General features: G+C 36.9%; 1 protein-coding gene across 4 annotated transcripts in view; it reads right to left on the minus strand.

Annotated features, from left to right (window-relative positions):
• Window positions 1–22500, minus strand: part of LOC137971222 (DNA-dependent protein kinase catalytic subunit-like) — a 153634-nt gene that overhangs the window by 115849 nt on the left and 15285 nt on the right. For all 4 annotated transcript variants that reach the window (XM_068817999.1, XM_068817995.1, XM_068817997.1 and 1 more), the window contains exons 11-20: window positions 22060–22124; window positions 21133–21225; window positions 18759–18815; window positions 16789–16884; window positions 16227–16309; window positions 14946–15030; window positions 11283–11451; window positions 9597–9646; window positions 8751–8870; window positions 8505–8645 (exon numbers count right to left, since the gene is read on the minus strand). In XM_068817999.1, coding sequence (XP_068674100.1) covers window positions 8505–8645; window positions 8751–8870; window positions 9597–9646; window positions 11283–11451; window positions 14946–15030; window positions 16227–16309; window positions 16789–16884; window positions 18759–18815; window positions 21133–21225; window positions 22060–22124 — 959 coding nt within the window. The remainder of the gene's footprint in view (window positions 1–8504; window positions 8646–8750; window positions 8871–9596; window positions 9647–11282; window positions 11452–14945; window positions 15031–16226; window positions 16310–16788; window positions 16885–18758; window positions 18816–21132; window positions 21226–22059; window positions 22125–22500) is intronic.

Consider the following 22500-nt stretch of genomic DNA (forward strand, 5'->3'; position numbering starts at 1 on the left):
AGACACTAAGTTTTTGCAGTGTGAAATGTGTAAGAAAATGAAGTAAAGTAAATTGCAGTTTTGGTCACAACACATTAAGTTCAAGTTTATTATTTCAAAGCACTTTAGCTATTACAAAAGAATCACTCTACCTGCAAATAGAAAGTGCTAAGCTAGGTGGACAGAGTGAGAAATGAATATAATTACATGTGAAAATGCATGTCTCTTACCAAACTGACATATGTTAAATGTCTGTGAATATTTCTAACATATCTGTGAGCTGTAAATCTGCTTTTTTAAGTCTTTGCTGATAGAACTATTATTTTGTCCTTCAGGGTTTGTCCAAGACGAAAGCCAATATGGAAAACAGGCAGCCATGGCTTTCAGTAAGACTGTACAGGACAAGTGCTGTGGGGCCCGCAGCGGTGTATCAAATGGGATAACTGTTTAAATAGCAATGGCCTATCAAAGAAACTTACATTTCATTTTACTTGCCAGTTTTAAAAATTTCATGTAGAGCATGCATGTTGCCTCTACATTCTGTTAAGCGCATTTTTTAAAAAGGTGTATTACTGTTTCAAAAAAGTTAATGACTGAACATCTTTTTTAGCATCTTATTGTTATTATTTCAAGCTGAGACCATGTGTGAAAACTTCATATAAATAAATATTAGGAAGAACTACAAGCTTTTCCGCTTGAATTATTTAGTGTATATACTCAGACATAGTTTTTCTGTTACATGTATTTCATATCCTTGTGGGATTTTTTAGAGAATATTTAAATAAATGATTGCTTGTCAGACAAATCAGACTGGTCTCTTTATATATTATTAGTGTCCCTGTAGTTTATTAGCTCAAAGGGTAGGGAGAATAGGTGCCAAGCTCTACCCTATTCAACCTGTGGAGGTAGTCATGCTAATTATTCAACCTGCATATCTGTATACGTAGCACATATTATTTTGATGCATCTGCATCATCTGGCTTTGTTCCATATCTGTTACATATCTGTGGCAGATATGGAAATGAGGCCAAATTCCTATCTGTTGCAGATATGTGGCAGATATTTTGTTGCAGATCTTTACAGAAATTCCACAGAACTGATATGTGTATATGCAGCATATCTGTCAGTCTGGTAAGGGGTTCCTTGTTAACGTATGATCTGTACTTATTTTAAGATAAATGAAGCGCTTGCTGTTGACGGAAAGTTGCAAATTGGAATCATTTCATGCTCTAATAATAAATCACCAAAAATTCACAGAAAGCCATTGAAAATAATGAGTTACAGTTTCAATTCATCTAATGAAATATTATTCAGAGTTTGAATGTGAAAGGGAATGAATGAAATTAAGTTGTGGTCCTAATTACAACACAAGACGACGAATACATTGCTAATTATTACTGGCAGGGAGATAGAGTCAAGACATTTAATTTTAGAATTTTCATCATCAATGCAGAAGCTCACCTGAAAAGATTTCCTGTGAGTTCCTTCTAAACAATAAATTTCTCATATCACACATAAAAAGTAATCCGGTAATTTCCTGCACAACCCCCACATTTACTGGGCGGTTTTAGGCCTCATCAGACTTAAAACATTATTACCCAAAATTCATTGAGATTAAGATTAGGATTCAAAGTAAGACTGAGCTTAAAAGCAATAACATTCTAGGCCTATTTTGGCCTCAAACGAAATTTTATCTCAAATCCAACCTTTCTTGGTTAATAGTATTCAATTTACCGTGGGGTCATACATGGTGTTTGGTTTTGCTGTTTTATGATTTAGTAATGTCCATGTCTAGGCCTATTTTGGCCTCAAACGAAATTTTATCTCAAATCCAACCTTTGTTGGTTAATAGTATTCAATTTACGGTGGGGTCATACAATGTGTTTGGTTTCGCTGTTTTATGATTTAGTAATGTCCATATTTACTCAGATGCTCAAACTCGTGTCGCAAGCAGTGGTCAAATGCAAACGTGACAAAGGCAAAACCTAAAACATTACAGAGAAATTGATTGAACAAAAGTAAAATAGCCGTCAGCAAACGTCCAAGATCACTAAATCCACGAAAAGTTACAGGAATGCAAACTGGTAACCAGCCTGGTAGGACCAAAGTTAGAATACGTCAACTCTGCGTGGTACCTTCATCTCCAAAAGAACCATGCAATACCAGCTTGACATGGTACAACTTTCAGATGCTACAGATGTTGCTTTAATAACTACTCAAGGTTACCAGGGGAAGTTACTAAATTGTTTGTCTGAGAAACTGGAGTGGCCGCCCCTTGAGGGTAGATGGAAACGTTCTAGATTAACTATGTTCCACCAAATTGTTTACTGAAAAATTCACCTCTTGAAAGAGGGATCTGTATGTGACTCCTACCTCCTATACCTCAAGGGATGGTTGCTCCATGATGTTCTTACGTCCTCAATCAAATTGCAACCAGCATGCAAACAGTTTATTACCATGGTGTATTAAATAAAATTACGCTATCCCTAATTACCTTATTGAGAATGGAGGATGGTCTTAATTCAGTTTGACGTTTTTTATTGTAAATCCTTATTATTAAAACTGCTTATATTGTACAAAATTCTCCAGAGATCATTTGATGGATATTTAATAATTTTGTCAGTAAATTATTATCAATTACTTGTATATTAATGTGACGCGGACCTACTGCTTTATCAGTCAACAAACAAGAACTAAGATTTGTAACACCTGGCAAGCGTTTCATGAGGACATCGCGTCACTAACATTCATCCTAAGGAAAAACCTGTATCCATCTAGGCTAATAGAAAGAATCATTAACCGCAGTGTCACTCAGCATGTAACAGGCAACTCTGTAAGATCAACTGGTGAACAAGCCCCCAATACCTTTTATTTCAAATTACCCTACTTACTTAAAATTATTTTTCTAGCATCGCCCAAAAGCTCATTCATGGACTTTCACATTTTTATTGTAATAATGCAAACATTGTGTTAGCGTTTTCCTCTTTCAAAGTACAGGAAGGTAGCCTCTTTAGTGTGAGAGACCCTATCCCCATTGGAGTCCGATCGTGTGTGGTTTATAAATTTTCGTGTGCACAGCATTTTAGAACAATAAAGAAAACACGTTAAGATCTTACATCTTCCGGCCCTAAGTGTGAAGTGCCAACGAAGCACTTATACTAATGCTAGCGAAAAAACAGTTAAACAAATATGGGCAACTAAATTGCAATAGGAATTCTGAATCTGACTACAAGTTAATAGTCTCTGAAACTCATTCAGTAGTCATTCAAACTATTTTCCTTCTACTAACAAAACGAGTTTGTCCACAGGACGCTCCAGAATAGCAGATTTCACGTTGACCTTTACTCTGCGGACGAATCCTTTCTTGTCTGGAAAAGCTTGCTCAACCCTACCCAGGGGCCAGGAATTTCTTGAAGTGTTCTCTGCAGCGGCTAATACAACATCTCCAACTGCGAGATTACGGCGGGGATACAGCCATTTTTGGCGACTTTGAAGCAACGGAAGGTATTCACGAGACCACCTTTTCCAAAAGATATCTGAAAGATATTGGATTTGCTGCCATCTACGCCGAGAAAGTAGGTCTTCCTTCTGGAAAACACCTGGTGGCATCATAGTATCTGACCTCAGCAACAGAAGATGATTTGGCGTTAAAGGCTCTAAATCTCTTGAGTCTTCAGAGACCACGGTGATAGGGCAGCTGTTCAAGATGCTCTCTACCTCACACATGAGAGTGGTAAGGCCCTCCTCATCTGTGGTTTGTTCTAGGAGAAGAGTGCGCAGAATTCTTCGAACCGAGCAGATGCACCGTTCCCAAAACCCTCCATGATGCGATCCATAAGAGGGATTGAAACTCCATTTGATGTTTCTTTGTAGCATCTGAAAAGTGATGCAACTGACTGGAGACTACAGGGCCGAAGGCTTCGGGTAGTACAAAACGGCAAATAGAAAACAATGAAAGCTTCGGGACATCGGCAAGCCATTTCTCCCAGCTTGAGTAATATTCAGGTGGAATCTCATCGACCATCCAAGCTTAATATGCAGCTTGCTATGTTGGTGAGTCCACCCGACATTTCAACACACGTGCAAGGGAACACTTGGAAACGGACAGGGCAGGTGACATAATTATGTTCATTCTTTGCAGCACCAACAATAAGCCTTGCTGCAGCATTCTGCACACGCTGGAGCTTGGAGATTTCCTTATCTGGGAGACCTGTTAGTAAACTATTACGGGAATCAAGTTTCGATGAAATGAACGTGTGCACAAGTCTTTCACAATTGTCACGGTCTAAATATTTCGTAATCCTACAAATGGTACTAATGGAAAAGAATGCACACTTGCATACACTGTTTACACATTTAGACAACGTCAGATGTGAGTCAACAAGCACTTGGAGATCTTGGGCAGCTGGTGTTGGCGATATTGTATAACCACCAACATCAATACCAGGAAGAGTAATGCTATGGAAACAAGAGCAGAGATGAATTACTTCCGTCTTGTTGGGGTTGCATGCCAAACCATTAGAGGTGCACCAGATGAGAATGTCCTTCACACAAGCTTCAAACTTAAATAGAACGGCAGGATGATCATCAGACGAGCCCAAGGACACATATAACTGTGTATCATCTGCGTAAGTCATTACATTGAAACCATGGGCTTGTACCACATTCTCCAGAGGGGCAAAGAACAAAGAAAACATTAAATGGCCCCAGGACAGACCCTTGAGGAACACCATACTGAAGAGGATAATTGGTGATCTGACATCCGCAATTAGTACTTGCTGGGATCTACCAATCAGATATGATCTAAACCAGTTTAACACCTTTCCTGTCAAATCATAACGGTGTTCCAAACGACTAAGTAAAACAGAATGTTTAATGGTGTCAAACACCGCCCATAAATCTAGCAGAACAAGTACAACATCCCGGTGGTTGTCAATAGTAACAAGATCTCGTTAAACACTCGTAATAACATAGTTTCTGTGCTGTGGAAACATCGATACGCAGACTGAAACTTGGCTAAAAGCCCATTGGGTATAAGATTGTTCCGCATTTGCGTAGCGGCCACACGTTCAAGCATCTTCGATAGCAATGCAACGTTTGTGATAGGGCGATAACTCGGATATGTCTCACGCTCAAGGGACAGCTTCTTGATCAAAGGTTGAATTACACCTTTTTAAAGGGAAGATGGAAATAAACCAGATAGCAGAGAAGCATTAATTGACAATAGAGGTAATGGCTGGGCCAGGGCTTCAATAGAATGCTTGACCACACTAGTTGGAGCAGGATCTAATATACACGACTTAGTATTGGACTTTACTAAGAGTTCGCTGATATAACGTACAGACACCGCAGAGAAATCACAGAATGTTGTCTGACATAATGGTTGACTGCAGTAGGCATTACTGACAAATCCATCATCCCCTAGACTGACGAGTGCAAATCTTTCAGATTCACTATTTTTTCAGAGAAAAAGGTGGCAAATTTCTCAGACAATCCCTGAGGTGAGTCACATGTTGGTATGATGTGGTGTGTGAATTGTATGTGCACAAACAATTCACAGCGTAAACATCCTGGAGCTCTTCACAATTTCATAAAAGAGGCCAAAATGAGCTAGATCATCAGTTAAAGTTGATTTTCTCTTCCAAGAATGGATTAGTCTGCTGTGCTTTAATCTTATCAGCTTCTTCCGAACATGCAACGAAAGTGACAGCTGTCTGGCGTGCAGGAATCACACCGATTATTAAGTCACTTGAATCTTGATGTACATGTACATGTAAACATGACCTTTTTCTAACATACTCGACTTGATCAATGGTGAAAACAAATCTGAAGATGTAATATTCTTGTAAGGGTTGATTATTCTGTGTGAATAGAAGAATCAATCAATCAATCTCAGACATCCCAAACTTGTTACACACTGGATGCCTACATGTATGCTATAATGACGAAAATATAATTAGGAGCAAGGATAGCACAGTTGGTAAGTATGTGGCCATGGTGCAAGAGGTCCCGAGTTTGATGCCCAGATGTCACATCCTTGTTTTGACGTTTTTAGTTGCTATAAATACCCTTAAAACAGAGCACTGACAGAGAGGGAGGAGTGAAATGAGTGCACTGTCGACCTCAGGTTTGTCAGCTGTTTTGAGTTACCAACGTTAAATATGGTCGCTTTACTTTATAATTTGTTGTTCAACAGTTTTTATTGATATGCCAGTGAGGAAACTGAGTTGTTGAAACGACATTGGAAAAGCTAAACAAAATTAATTTGTTTTACAGTTAAAAAACAACATCAGCTTTTTTTCCTCCCGATATTCCAGTTGCACATTTGCTCAACACGTCATAAATTTCTCTTCATGAATTTCATAAATAACTCAGATCCACAAATTTTCTATCGGTAGGATGATATCTGTTCACTCCATAGCACATACTTCATTTCCTGCTGTTGTTCTGATTAAATAGACAACATTCTATACTTGATAATTATAAGCTTCACTTTGCCTCAATTGTCAGAAAGATTTCAACAATAAATGGGTGTTGTAGCGTGAAACCTCAGAAGCATGCATATGTTCAATAGCAATTAATTCTTATTGTTGTCTCACCGTGGCATACCTTGTCTTACTTGCCATAGTGTTTGGTCACATTCATTGTGGACAAGGTTGAGGAATTCGTTCCACCTCAGCCTGTGAAACCATGGCAGTATTATTCAACAAAGATAAGGTTCAACCACATCCTAATGGGTAAATACTTTTGGGCGGTTTTGTACATCTACATATAGCAGTTGCTATTAAGCCAAAGGAATGCAATTAACTTACATGGTATGCTAAATAAGGCAGTGCTATATAGTATTGTTATACCATGTTCTCACTCTATCTACTCTTTTTCTATTCTCTAAGTTTAACTTTTGTGTTATTTATCATACAAGACAAGGAATGAAACATCAAGTACTATAATAACACTTTTTATGGTACTAGTCTCTTCCTCCAATGGGCTTATTCCCTTCCCTCCCCTGCAAAGAGTGTACGGGTGGGCGTACATTGACGTCACAAACAAACTGTCCCAGATTGATAGTTGACCAAATTTTCTTAGCTATGGAGCTCCGCTCTTGCGTGCACACTCCGCTAATAGAAACAGATATCCTTGAACCATTGACTCTCAGGAGAGAAACTTAGGGTGCGTTCGATTGACCCTACTCTGGAATAAGAATACACAGAGTGATGATTTAAAACGGTATGTCTGGCGTTTTGAAGCAACAAGGATAATAAAGATATGTTTAAAATAGCATTTTAGCAGGTGTTTGACAATTTTAATGTGAATCTCCTTAAAAACGAAGGATTTCTAACTTCTATTCCATGTATTCCTATTCCCAAATATAGTCAATCGAACGCACCCTTTAGAAATATATTTTACTCTAATGCCAGACGATTTTACTTGTAAGTGGTGCATGGTTCACTCAAAAACTGTCCCTTTTAGCCCACTGACTTCTGAGAGTGAGACGTAATAGATTTTACTGTGTCTATTGCCAAACGCTTTGACTCTTGATGGGTTAGGGTTATGGTTAGGTATGCTATATTTTCTTGGCGGGAAATGTGCAACCTGCATTTTTCTTGGCAGGAAATCACGCAAGAAATGGTGTGGGCATCGTTTTGTCACGTTCAAAAACTTGTTTGCTTTTAATTAGGAATTTGTTTTCAAGTATTTCATATTATTAGTGACAAGCAATGGGATAAAGAGCAGGAAAGAGCATGAAAGAGCATGAGATAAGAGGCAACGAAATTTGAGAAATTTAAGCGAAAAAAGCTACAAGAGAAGCCGAGGAAGGAGAAGAGAAAATCTCATTGAACACCGTTAAAGGTTGAGAGAAATAGAGCGAGGGACAAAAAAATTATTTACAACTAGTAGCTTTTAGGTAAGCTTAATGTTTATTAATGCAAACCTCGCTGCCTCGCATATTGTGGCGACTGTCCACACTAAATTAATACCTTTTGATTTATAGGCTTTCTGTGTGAGCTGCTTGGTTTGATTGTGAAATTGCAGTCGAGCGAGCAAATCAATACCCTTTAGCTTGACTTTTTAATTAGTAACTTTTGCGGTTGTTCCAAACTGACGAGAGAGCTTGGGTATAAAGATTATCAGTCAATCGGAAAATGTTGTGAAAGAGATTACTGTGCATGTAATTTCAGTTTTAGTTGTTGATAATATTACAATTGTTGGTTATTGTCTGCAAGGCTTGTTTTTTTACTGCTGTCAGCTGAGAGGTGTTTGATTACAGTTACTATATAGTTACACTAATGACAATTAATTCCATACTTTATACAGTTACTATTAATATTGCTTTCTGGGGCTAGAAACGGGAGTTCCGCTCTTTAATAGGCTTGGCTAAATCTATATACCGTTATTACAGGTTTGAAATAACTACAGGTATGGGAAGGATTTCATTTGTTTGTGGCTCATATTTACCCGCACATACCAAAACACTTCTATTCCTATATATCTCAAAGTTTACTAATTTAAAAGAGCTTGAGTACCTCTAGTTCTGAAGATGGTCCATTGACAGAAGACAAGTCTAGCTTGTGGATGATACGCAGAATGGCTTTCATCATCTCATCATATACAATCCTATGCATGCAATCAATCTGTTCAAGTTTTTCTCCCACCAAGCTGACATCCTAAGTATGAAACATTTACTCCACACATCAGTATTGGTTCAATGTGCATAAAGCAATCACATAATAATTAAAGTCAGCAACAATGTTCATGATCAGTAGATATACCTTGAACTTTCCCCTCTCCAAGAGGAATTCCCAAAGTGGCAAGTAATCTTTGTAAGATGTCTTAGGAGATGAATTAGTGTTCACTGCCTCGCCATCCCCTGAGATAATTGTTTCAGTCACCTTTAAGGTATTGAAAACAAGGTACTGTAACTATAAATAATGTTATAATGATGAGCTGCAGAGTTGTATTACATAATTACTACATATACTTTTGCAGCAACTGGGATTATCATGCAGGTGCTTGAAATATAGGGTGAATGGATTGAATAACCACAATATTAAGTTCAACTTGATAAAAAAGTGAAAAAGATGGTTGGAAAGAACATGCACAATGAAGCTGCCTTTTGGTTACAATTATTTATTTTGCTAGGTTTAGGTGCTAGCTACTTTAGATCTCTCAAGAACAATAAAATTATCTGCTCTGCATGCACACCATGTAGCAGCTGTACAGTCAATAGGTTTTAATCAACTACTTCTTAATACTCTTTAAAACAGTAATCCCTGAACTACAAATGATGCTAAGTAGGGGTTAAAAACTTGGTAGCAGCTTGCTGGATGGATGGATGGATGGATGGATGAATGGATCATTTTGGTACCCAGCATTACATTTCACCCATTGCAAATATCGACCTTTTCGGATGCAGACATGGTTTTGCAGACAAGGTTATGATTCAGTACCAGTGGTTTTAACAAATTGGTGTCTGCATGAGGATGATCCAAGGATGACAAAATACATGTACCTTTTATACTCAATGAATAATGAGATTCAAATGTGTTTGAGGGAAAATGCCTGCATTTGAAAATTAAGATATGGAAACTGCATGTTCTACACATACATGTACTAACCTCATCTAATTCCACTGGGTGTGAACATGTCCTAATAAGACCTTGATAAACTATAAAATGATTAAAATAAGAGGACAAGTTTCATAAAAATTACTGGCACAAATTCCTTCAAGACAGCTCACAACTGTTCACAGTAAAAATCCGTATGATCATGATTAACCCTGTGAATTCATCAGATGATTTTACTTGTCAAATGGGCTGTTTAGGGGTGAATGGGTTGACAAAATCTACGGTACATGTATGTCTGCTCAGAAACATGTCCCCCTTAATTCCTTAATTAACCCATTCCCAGAGTCCTGGGAGTAACATTTTACTCCGGCTGTCTAACGCCAAACAATTTGACTCGTCACTGGGGGCTGCCCTAGGGGTGTAAGGGTTTATAAGAGAATGATAAATACATTTTTTTACTTCGTATTAGGAAAACACTCCTGCTGAAAACCCTGCAACTTTCCAGTAAATTTCTCTGCACCATTAAGACTCTGGATGCACATTCTTTCAGAACCTATAGCTGCTCCTTAATTTTCTTACAAATCTTGCTCCCCACAGCTCATGTTTAAGTACCCCTTTTCATAATTCTACGACTCCTACTCCTCCCCCTGTGGTTAAGGTTGTCTGTACAATGTACTACTACAACTAACAATGACAACGATACTGATAATGAAGCAATATTGTCCATAAGTCTCAAGCTCCTTCTGAGCACAAGCTCTCTACTAGCTGGGTAGACAGAAAACCAAATCGAAAGACATGAAAATCTAATGCCAAAGAAAATGAATGTTAGTTTTTGGTGAAAGTGGAACCAGAGTGCTCAAAGAAAAACTTGTAAAGGGTAGAGCAGAGACAGAGCTCAAGAAAATTATTTTTTTCTAGGCTTGAGAGAACCAACAAACTAAAGCCACCAGACTACATGTATGGCATTGAGTCCCAAAATCAAACCCAGGTCACAGCACATCTTGAAGGAGAGTGCTTTCACTACTGAACCAGCCAATCATCTGCTCTCCATGATCTCACATTTTAATAATAATATTGTTATTCAAAATGGAATTTAAAATGGTTTGCACCTACGAGTTACATACCTCGATGGAATTTGATCGCAGTCCTAAGTTGGACTGTTGGCAGTGACTGACGTTTCATGATGTTCAACAACCTGAGTGGAAGTAACCTTCAGAGCCAAGTAATGGTTGGAAATTCAAATGAATGTAGTAATGCTCTGGTCTGTGTTGTGATTGGTTGTGAGGATGGTGAGTGGTGATTGCATGGTGCATTACAATCTGGTTTGTAAATGATGGTTGCAGTTGTCTGTTAAGTAATTCTTTGTAGGGTACAGGTAGAGGTTGGCAATGGTTTAATGTAGTTTGTTCTAAGTTTGCATACATGTAACAGCTTTCAAGTATAAGGTGCTCATAACAGTTCATACAGTACGCTATTAAGCACTTAGGGTAATAGGCTCCCAGAGTCCCAGTTGATAGTGTGTTTTGTTTGTGAACAGTGTTCAGCATGAATATTGTTATTGAGATCACCATTCTAAGTTGCTGGTTTGATCAGTGTTTAGATTCCTGCCAGTTTCACCACAGTTTCACCAATGTGAGTGACCTGGCAATCGAAACAGTCACTGCCAACAGTCCTTCTCAGGCCTCTTCTCACCCACAAAATCAATTCCTTTGAAGTAAATTATCGTTATTGACTTACCAACTTCTGAGAGAAATCTTCTGATATATGGACCCTTTGTAGAAAGGTTAAAAAGCAGTCTAACCAGGGCCTTGCAACAAAGAAATTTTGATCCTTTTGCCAGCCTTGTGAAATTGTTAAATAACACCACTACAAGTCTCTCCAGAGAGGAAAGAATAGAGTCAGAAACCTGGAGAGACAAACAAATTCGATTCAGTAAGCCTAATAAACTTCACATTTTGGACAAACTAAACAGTGTCATGCACTGTACACAGTAGTTTTAAGAACTTGTTGCCCAAATTGGGCTTTACAAGTAACAAAATCGTAATAATGAATTCCCCACTTTTCACTAAAAAATAATAATGATATTCAACATTGTGGTTGTCAAAATCAAGATGTACATAGCACGTAAAAAGTAAAAATAGCCAAGAACGATGATTAGACCAAGTATGACTTGTATTAATTATATACATCATAAACATTTAATTTTTAACTACGGTAAGTTGAACCTGAATTAGGCAGTGCCATAGCAAGAGATACCAAAGATTCCAGTGTTTATGTTCTTCATAACAACTACAGCCCATGAAGACAGCCGAAGAAAAAACTATAAATTGAGAACCTCTGGTTCAAACCGTTGAGTTCTTTATGAATGACATTCCAATGGGATGCTGTTTCATATTCCCAGAGTCAGATTTTTATCCTGGTTATTCAATTGGTTCCAGGAACTGGTCAGTTCTAATGACTACTCTGATTGGTTTAGCAATGGAAAGTAGTTCAAACAGGTTTTCTATTGCTGTCAACAAGGTGGACAAGAGATTCTGACTTGTCACAGCCACTATGGCGGAACTCAAGGTATCAAAGCCAGATTATTTTGAAACAAGATGCATTTGCTGTGTTTCCAACTTGCCTTGCGAAATCACTTAATATAATTATATATCCTTAGGTTATTCAGTGAATCATATTTTAGTACTAATAATTTTTCCCCCCATTAGTTTCCCTCATTAATTCACACCTAGGGGAACTTTATTCACGTGGAGTAGCAGCTGCTTGCTTGTCTGGTGAAGATGTTCAAGAAAAGGGCAACTTGAGTGAAGTTTAAAACATAGTTTTTGTGAGCCCTGAGTCGGTTATACAAAAGAGGGCAGCTGGACAACCCTGCGGTTAAATGCCACCAGAGGAATTTTGAGAGTGCTTCACTAGTTACTTGTAAAAAGACGCACCTCGAACATAATAAACCCAGTATGTTTTGTTCAAATGCTCTTAAGGTTTTCAGGTTTTCCATGAGAGCAGGGATAATGATTGGTGAGTTTCAGCCCGGGCTGAAATTTTGGTGCAAATTATTACATGCTGATCATCAATTTCAGCCAGGGCGCAAAACGCAAATTTCCGTGGGAGAATTTACTGTGATGCAAAAAAAAAAATCGATGCACATGACCAAGTTCCATTTTAAACCCCCCGCTGAAAAAATGATAGTGATTACGTGGATTTTTCAGCCCGATTGCCCAGGCTGAAAATGCTAGTCCCGTTTCCCATGAGTTTCCACAGTCTCGATATATGGAATTTTGTATAGCAAAATGACGAGGGCGAGCACATCGTGTTGAACAACAATCTTAATGTGCTTCAGAATTGCCATTCCTTCCTCAAAACATATTGAAGGAATGGATATTTCTCGATTAAAGTTACATTATTGTTCGAGGGGTCATCACCTAGTGTAAAGCCAAACCCACTAAACCCTAACCCTAACCCTAACCCTAACCGTAAAGCCTCTACTACAGATCAATTGCCCAAGGCCCAGGCTTACGTGAGTCAGCAAGAGCAACAACAACAAGGTTTATTTATTTATACCACACATGAAAAAGGAGAAGAGAGCAAAAATTAAGACAAGTTATGTAGGGTATAAGGCCACTAAGAAAATAACTAAAAAACTAATCTAGCTAGGAGGCATTATAGTAATAGTCAAGTTACAGTTATAGTAGTAATGGAGGCACAAGTATAAAAGCAAAATTACAACAACAACAACAACAACAACAAAATAATTTTAAAAAATTAAAGACATTAAAGTTTTAAATACAAACAACTTAGGGAATAGATAAAACAACAGGAGGGAGAAGACAAAAAAATTATCAATAGGAATCAAAAATAACCTTTTTTTTAAAAGAATAGCACCTTTAAGGCAAACATTAAATTTACCATAATTTGTTCTCGCTAAAGGTATACAAAACATTGATCTGGAAGCAAGCCTAGTTTTATACTTGTGCCTTGAGGATACAAGGGTAAAGAAATTAAGGAAGGCAGAAGGTAGCAGATTTAAATGAAATTTGAACATAAAGACAGTTTAAATAACATAAATTTATAACATCAAGGAACTTCATAATATTCAAGTCTTTAAAAACAGGATATGTATGTTCACAATAATTATGAGGGAAAAATAATAATTCTAACCGCCTTCTTCTGTAAACCAATTATTGGGTGTAAAGTGGTTTCATAAGACTATTTTCCCAGATAGTTGCACCATATACTAAGAGAGGGTAAACAAGAGAATGATGCAGAGGTTTCAGAATAGAAGGAGAGACAATGTGCATATATACTAATAATCTTCTTACTAATACGAATTAATTGAAACAATAGGCGTTTCGAAATTTCGACGAAGTTCGAATGAAGATTCGTTTCGCCCGAAATTTCATTACAATTATTTCGTTGAAAAGTAGCGAAAAGTGACGAAAAGCGCAAAATTCATTTGCATTCTTTTTGCACAGTACTGTAGATGATTCAATTTGTTTTTATATCGACCGAAGAAAAGACTTCCTGTGATGAAAAAAACTCCACTCATAAATCATTACTGAGAAGGGAAGAAAGATTTAGAACAGAAGAGATAAGTGATTCAGCAACTATGAGAAAAACTACATGAAACCGATGCAAAACTAGAAAGATCGAGGAGGAAATATTTCTGCATCTAGGGCATAGATGCGCACACACAGTCTTCCATGTTTCAAGGGGCATTTGAAATCTTGATCTAAAGCAACTCCTCAATGGTAATTTACCTCCTTCCCCACTTAACTTTGAACTCCATTCCAAAACAAGTAGAGATGTTGTTAGGACGGTCAGGGTTAGGGTTAACTCTAACCTCACAACAAAGTTTCATTGGGTTAGGGTTAGGGTTCTCAACACAGAATACTAATAGACTAATTAACATTCTGTATCAGCTGATATAAAATACCACTGAAAACCTCCATATCAAAGCAAAAGAAGGAGGCAAAAAACGACACACCACACAGCTAATTTTAATTATTACCTGAACGTTTTCCTATGTTTCCCACGAACTTAGTCATCCAGAAATTTAAAAACATTTGCATGATGTCCATAGTTAAATCTTGAATCCACCTTCCCATAGTCAAAGCCCAGCAACTCACTTGCCACTACTTTATTTGAGCGAGCACTTTGCCACATTTTTCAGTCAAGAAAACGATGTTCGCAATCACTAGGGAATGAGTTTAGCATTCCCTGATTATTTCACCCACGCGAATGCCCTTCAGAGGGCAAATGAAAGCATGCTTTTCATTTCATAAGCACAATACAATTTTCACATGTGTATTGCATCAGATATAAAATGTCTTGCCATCGGCTTGACATTGTACATGTATATCCAATAAAATACGGTCGCTCATATTGTATTTAGTACGTAACCTCATCCAGCTCCTGCACAATGCATGAAAGGGCTTCAAGAAAACTTGGAAGGTACTGCACTTTGTCTTCTACCAGTTCATCTTGTCTAGAGTAAGCAACAAAAAATTGAAAAACAAAGCAAGGTCATTAGTAATAATTAATAATATCAAAGGGCAAGGGTTTGGATTAGATACCAGATCATTTTTTTAATCTTGACTGTTTAAATTGATTACCTAATGATTAGTGATGATGGATTCACATGGCATAAAAGGGTTGAGTGAGTGCTTGTGGCTGAACCCAACTAATAGAAACAAACATTTCCTTTAAAACAAGAAGAGGACTTTGAACAGATAGCATCAGCAATATGTGCTGCTGGTATTAATAAAAGTAAACAGTATGATATAAAAATTATACAACTTTCAATTTGATAATAAGGGAGCATCTCCAAATTACTATAATCAATATATATTATTAATATCAATATTATTATCAATATTATTTATTAATATCAATATATTAATAATATCAATATATTACTATAATCAATTAATAAACTATAATCCAATAATTGGAAATTTCATTTCTGATACAACTATCAACATTCTCCAATTATGATGAGAAAAGAGCACAACTCAAGAATTCTTGTTCCAAGGTTTCTTAATTCTGATGCAATCAGAGATCAATTGCATTAAAATCAGGCAAATTTCAAACATTTCAAAAGCTGGAAAAGGATCCTATCTTAAGGACGGTGCCTACTACTGTTATTGCACATACGTTCTGTGCATCTCGAGATACTCGGATTCCCTATGGGTGATGCTTATTAATACAGGGATACTTTTGCGTGGTGCAGAAGTTAGCAAGTGCTCTTTGTATCCAAAAAAAATTGGGGGTAACCACGCATTTTTCAGAGATAATTAATTAACAATTTGGAAAAGAATGCCATACATTGCTTTGTATTTTTGAGCATTTTTCAAGTATTGTTGATTAATAACTTATGTTCAAAAAATGCGTTGTAATACCCCCAATTTTATTTTTGGATTTCAATATCACTTGCTAAGATCTGCTTTTCCAGCATGTTCAGTAAGCCGTGTAAAATACCTTTGCATTAGTAGGCACCGTCCTTAATCAAAAACTGTGCCTTAGAGAGGTGGGTGTGGGACAGCATCGGTTCAAGTACATGTACACTGTATACAGGAAGGTGGTGGCACTCCAGAACTTCCTGTCTTGCGTCATGTCACTTATTTTGAAAGGCATCAGGCAATTAGGTTACAATACACATTATCATATTTCCAAATTAGTCACCTCAAATAAATCTGCTCACTTCTCTGCATCATCTGACTAAACATCACCTTCACATCTCCAGGTGGAAGAATTAGTTTACAAGGCTGTCAATATTGAACACAAAAAAACACTAGCTTTGAATAACTGTAAAAGATTACATTTGAAAGATGTTCTGAACAATTCAATGTACTAACTGCTAATTGCCCAACTATTTTACTATTTTACTATTTACTATTTAACGAATTCAAAGTATCTTCTAAAAGATTTTTTAAAATTTATCTATAATTTTATGCAGTTCTTATGTTAATTGCCACTGAAGAACCCCTTTGGGAAGTGTCAATAAAGTATTGTATTGTATTGTAACAGGTAAAGTAACTGCAAAATTATTGCTCCAGCAATGAGAGCCAATTAAAGTCCTAATTTAAGGTACTTCAAAGAATAGAAGTGATAAAAAGATGTGGAAGAATTTGATCATAACAAACGTTTAATCGCACAAACAAATTTAGAATGAACAAGGAGCCCTCTTTTGCAATGGAGATGAGAGGTCATAGTATAAATTCCTTGCAGAGCAAACTTCCTTTACCTTTGAGAAGTAACCATAGCCTCGTATTGCAATTGATGTTTGTTTGGTATCACTGGAGGCAGAATCAATAATTGATTGGAATTTCTTGATAAAATACTGCAAGAAAAAAAAATTACGAAAGTACGAAAATAGAACTTATAATAAAAACAAGTGATAAGAAGTTCCAACGTTGCTACCGAGGTCACAGTGTGAATTATAAGTTTAACAGTTAAAATGTTAAAGTGCTACTGTGACGAAATTTGAATCTTCCCTATCGAAGCCATTTTGGCACATAAACAGGTAGTCTGTACGAGAAGAAGAATGCTGTTTACCATTTTCAAATATCTCTTTTTGTTCTGGAGATATTCAAGTTTTTTTAATATGCAAATTAGTCAAGTGATGACGTCATAAACCCTACCAAATTTTGATCAAGTATGATGGAGAAAGATATCTCAGCCAATTTGAATCAGAAATACTTGGTTCTTTGCACTAAGATTCTAGTAGATGTGTTCCACAATATGAGCATACCATTTTTGTTACCATGGCAACATACTGGGTTCCAGACCTCCCTGATATTAAAAGCTTTGCAGACCACCTTTGGCGTTCTGTTTTGATATTTGCAAATGGTGCCTCATCTGCATGATCCTGTCAGCATATAAAGATGTTAGGTCGAGTTTGTGGCCTTGGTAAATGTATTTCTAGCCTGCAATCACCAAAATATTGAAATCAGGTTGGAGGGGACTGGAAAAGAGTGAGTCGCCATGGGAACCAATTTTTTTACAGTCGTAGGTGTGTTGCCTTCAGAACTATCAGCTCACCAAGTTTCAATGGTCTCTGTTGCAAATTGACCGAGATAGCTCTATTTATATTCTTGATGTTCTATTGGGTTGGGTGAATGACGTCATCAGCCTTCTCATTTGCATATTTAACACATTTTTCAAACTTAAATATCTCTGGAACCAATGCAGATATTTCCAAACGGTAAACAGCGTTTTTAATGTTTCATAGTACTCCGTGATAAACCAAAAAACTCAAGGGATAAAAATTTGATCACAGTAGCACTTTAACATTCTTTTAGGTAAGAATGTCACGAATGCTAAAATATGATAAACTACAGTGTACTGTAAGGTAATAACGAAGATAACAAAGGGATATACTTACTATGACTACCATACATGTACTACTTTCTACTTGTGTACACAGAGCTATTTCTACACGTACATTGGTTATGTCCGAAGATTCATACACCCAGCAAGAAGTGCTTGAGAAGCAAGAAGCTACAATCAGAATTGTGCTGCCTTTCAAGAATCAGAAATAATTATGCAAATGTGGCACACAAACAGCTTGAAGACATTGGTCAAAAGATAAAGGTTACGATGTTAGCCCTGTCTACACAAGTAGAAAGATCAAGCCAGGACGAAATCAAAGTGAGGGAAGACAAACTGCTCCTTGTGAATCAACACTTTCAGTGTGATGTGGATTACATGAATGTCCGTTATACATTTTGAGCTATGTGTGCAACATGTACTGACACCAACCAATTCAAGAACACAAAATATCAGCAGTTGGAAGCTACCTCAAAGAGCAACATGAAAAGGATCCAGATAACATCACAAGAGAGGTTGAAATGTTGTGACTTATCGCTTATTTTTTATGACAAAGTACGAAAACAATGGAAAAATTATACCTTCATAACAATTATTGCTAGACAAGTTTGTTTTTAAAAAAAAGAGAGAGAGAAAACTCAACCTTTAATTACATATTCATTCAATTTTGGTCACCATTGTATTCTACCGTAACTATTTGCATTTTACATCAAACTTAAATCTGAAACTTTCATTTTTTTATCGTTACTTGTATGGGAAATCATTTCACTCCTATTAAAGAGTGTGTGCTTAACTTGTTAACATTTTTTTGAGAATTACAAGCAACCTGCAATAAAACTCAATTATTGTCAACATAAATTGTATAAATTATACAGTATATCTTACCTTAAACAAAATCATTTCTGATTTATCACCATGTCTTTTGACAAGGTAGTCTGCCACCTGCAATGCAAATGCAATACTACCTTTAATATAGTCTTGAAGAATTTTAATAGTAAAGATGGTCAATTTGACTTACCAGTACTCTCCAGATCTTAAACTTTTAAAATTTCTAGGTTTATCACATAGAATTCCAGGAAAGATTAAAAATGCTGTTTTACCGATTGGAAATATCTGCATTGGTTCCGGAGATCTTTAAGTTTGAAAAAACGCGTAAAATATGCAAACGAGAGGACTGATGACATCATTCACTCAACCCAATGTAACATCAAGTATATAAATAGAGCTATCTCAGTCAATTTGCAGCAGAGACCATTGAAACTTGGTAGGCCAATAGTTCTAAAGGAAATAAAGAAATTGGTTCCCATGGCAACTCACTCTTTTTCCAGTTCCCTCCAACCTGATTCCAACTATCTTAACCAAGAAAAACATTTAACACTGCCACAAAGTCGACCTATAAACATATTTATATACTTGCAGGATCATGTAGATGAGGTACTATTGGCAAATATCAAAACAAAATGCCAAAAGTGGCCATCAAAGCCTTTAAAATCAGGGAGGTCTGGGACCCAGTGTGTTGCCATGGTAACAAGATTGTTATGCACATATTGTGGAGAGCATCTTCTAGAATCTTACTGCAAAGAACCAAGCATTTCTGGGACAAATTGGCTGAGATATCTCTTTTCATCACAGTTGATCAAAATTCGGTTGAGATTATGACATCATCACTATGCTAATTTGCATATTTAAAAAACTTGAATATCTCTGGCAAGGAAAGAGATATTTGAAAATAATAAACAGCAATCTTCTTTTTGTACAGACTGCAAGCTTATGTCTTGTCTCTTCAATCTCTCTATTGTCCCTTGCTCCCATTTATTCTGCAACAACTTCTTTAATTACAGTAATTAACATCGCCTAACAGCTTTTTCAGCCTGGCCACCTGATCTCGCAAATTCTGGTTCGTCAGATTTAAATCTCCATTTACCCTTGTCATGTAAGGCCTGTTGTATAAAGGGCATCTGCAAGATTGTCTTTCTGGATCATGACATGTACATCCCAGAGTATGAGTATGCTTACAGCATTTTATTAATTAATGCCACAATCAACTCCCAATGGACACCCTTAGCAACATTGTCATGGGGGTGCTTACATTCCACCTGGGCAAGCAAGCTTAACAGGGCATTTGCTGAGGAGATGGTTGATGGTTTCCTCGCTCTTTCGACACATCCTACAGCTAAGATCCTCCTGGGTCTTGTCTTGCAATCTTTGCCTTAAAGGTTGGCACACACAAGGGAATTAGTCCCTGCAACCAGTCCCAGGGACCAAGTCCCTTCGTGTGAAATGCCCAGTTTTACCCAAAAATCAAGTGAGGGGACCAGATATTGGAGTTATTGATCGAACAGTAAAATGTTGTATTAGGCATCTTCTTGTCAGATAAATAGTATGAGAATATTCCAGAAGCAGCTGTGGAAAATACAAAGGTAAAGATACTCTGGGACGTAAAGATCCAGATTAACAAGAAGATGCCTTACAACTGTTCTTGATCAAAAATTTTCTTTTTTTGGTACAGCCAAATTACGATCGACAATTAACCTTATCGATAACAATCTTTAAGAATCTTTGGCTGCAAAGTAATTTCTGCCATCAATGATTTGCAATCCATTTGAGACCGCTCCTGTGCTGTGTCTCACTAGATTTGGGAAAAAGTGCCTCAAATTTTGCTTTTTTTTGCATCATGTGAACATTTCAAAGGGATTTTTGTCCCCGCAGTAGGTCCCAGCATGTAATTAAACTGTACAAGAACTAGTCCAACAAGTCCTGGTGACAATTCCCTGTGACAAGTCCCCTCGTGTGTGCCGCTGGCCTTTAATGCATTTGTTCAGATTGACTGACCCTGGGCCACCATAACCAGCCCTTCTGTGCTCTTCTTAAGTTGGGGCTTTTCAAGCCACCCCCAGCTCTTGTCATTTGCTACTCCTAGCCTTCCATCTCTCTGAGGAACTGGCCATGGGGTTTCTTTCCTTTTAGCTCACTCATCCATTCATCATACAGATGTACATGTATCTTCTTTTCTTAAACTCCTTTTATTATTCTTAGTATTATTATAATAATTATCATCATCATTATTATTATTATTATAACTTAGCAATGCATTCAATTTAGACTGAATGAGTTTATTTAAGAAGGATTGGCGCCAAAATAAATTACAAATTTATTTATTCAATACAGCGCCTTACAAAAAATTGAAAAATTTTCACGCTTTCTGAAGTTTATTGTAACTTTTGCGTTATTAATTAGCAATTAAACCACATTTAAATACCTGCTTTAAAAATGTTTCCATAGCTAAGTATCCAGTATAGCTTACATCACGATTGTGGTGCCTGCACCAGCGATACAGTGACTCATACATGTCCTGAAAGAAGGGTAAAACTACTTGGTACTACAGATTCCAAATTCATGTCTGTTTAATACAATGTACATGTATGCAACCACAAAAGTCATGTTTTAGACAAAGACTCAAAATAAATCCAAAAACAAAAAAGGTGAAGAATTTTAACATTCAAACCTTTCAAAAACACTTAGTACACATGCATCTTTACAATTACTACTCCAAACCGCTCAACAAGCCAAATGGCAACTACCAACAAATCTGGACCCATTTATTATCTATTTGACAGTGTTGCCATCAGTCCTCAATCTTATCATTAGGGAGCAATGTCATCAGTGGGTTGAAGATGCTTGATGACCCATGGTATGGAATCTTAATTAGCCCCAGGTCCTCACCATAATTATCTTTCCATCTGTCGTCATGTGATTGTCTCGATTTTGCCAGCTCTTTCATTCAAACTCCTCATAAGTCCTGGTGCTCCCTCACTGAATTCAATATGAGCGTTTTCATGTGATGTCACAACGGCCATGTTGGTGTTCCTAAACAATGTGGTACGGCAGCCATGTTGGTGTACCTAACTAATCCACCAGCAATTGAGCTCTACTATCATGCAAAAAAATTTCTTTTGTTTTGGTGGAAAAACAAGGCTACTGATCACATAAGTGAAAACACTCTATAAAGATGTGCAAACAGATTCACTCACCTGTTTTTTTTTATCTTGTTGTGCAAAGAAGGGATAGTGGGGGCTAGTTGTTTAAGAATTACTATAAGCCCCTGAGATTCAAATTCAACTATTTTCAAGGAATGAGATGTTGTACTTCTTACATGTAGCTTACATCATACTGTATTATCACTAACCTCATAGTCACTGCAAATGTATTCATTGAACTGTGCAGCATGTTTTGCAAACAGCTGCAAGCCAGCTATTAATTAAAAGTATCAAAACAATAATTATTTAACACATACATGTATTTTAAAATAAGTTATCAACATGGGGAATTTTATTCAACAAAATTTTCAGTCAACCAAATTATCCATTCTACTTATAATTAAACATGATTATAGCTTGTACAAATCCCACTCCATACCATTTTTTTCTCTCCATTGCTGTTATTGTGGATTTTGCCTTCAAGGCTATGAAAACTCAAAAAAGTACTTGAATGGCTTTGGGCATTAGGGACCTAAGTCAAAGAAAGCTTGGGGCTTTCTTGGCCTGGTGTTACATGCTCTCCTGCCAACAAAATTATGGCCAATACCCATAAAGCACACCACAATAAAATTACCACTCAAAACAGAATA

This window comes from Montipora foliosa, chromosome 9 (genome assembly GCF_036669935.1).
Source record: "Montipora foliosa isolate CH-2021 chromosome 9, ASM3666993v2, whole genome shotgun sequence".
In the NCBI taxonomy this organism is placed as follows: Eukaryota; Metazoa; Cnidaria; class Anthozoa; order Scleractinia; family Acroporidae; genus Montipora; species Montipora foliosa.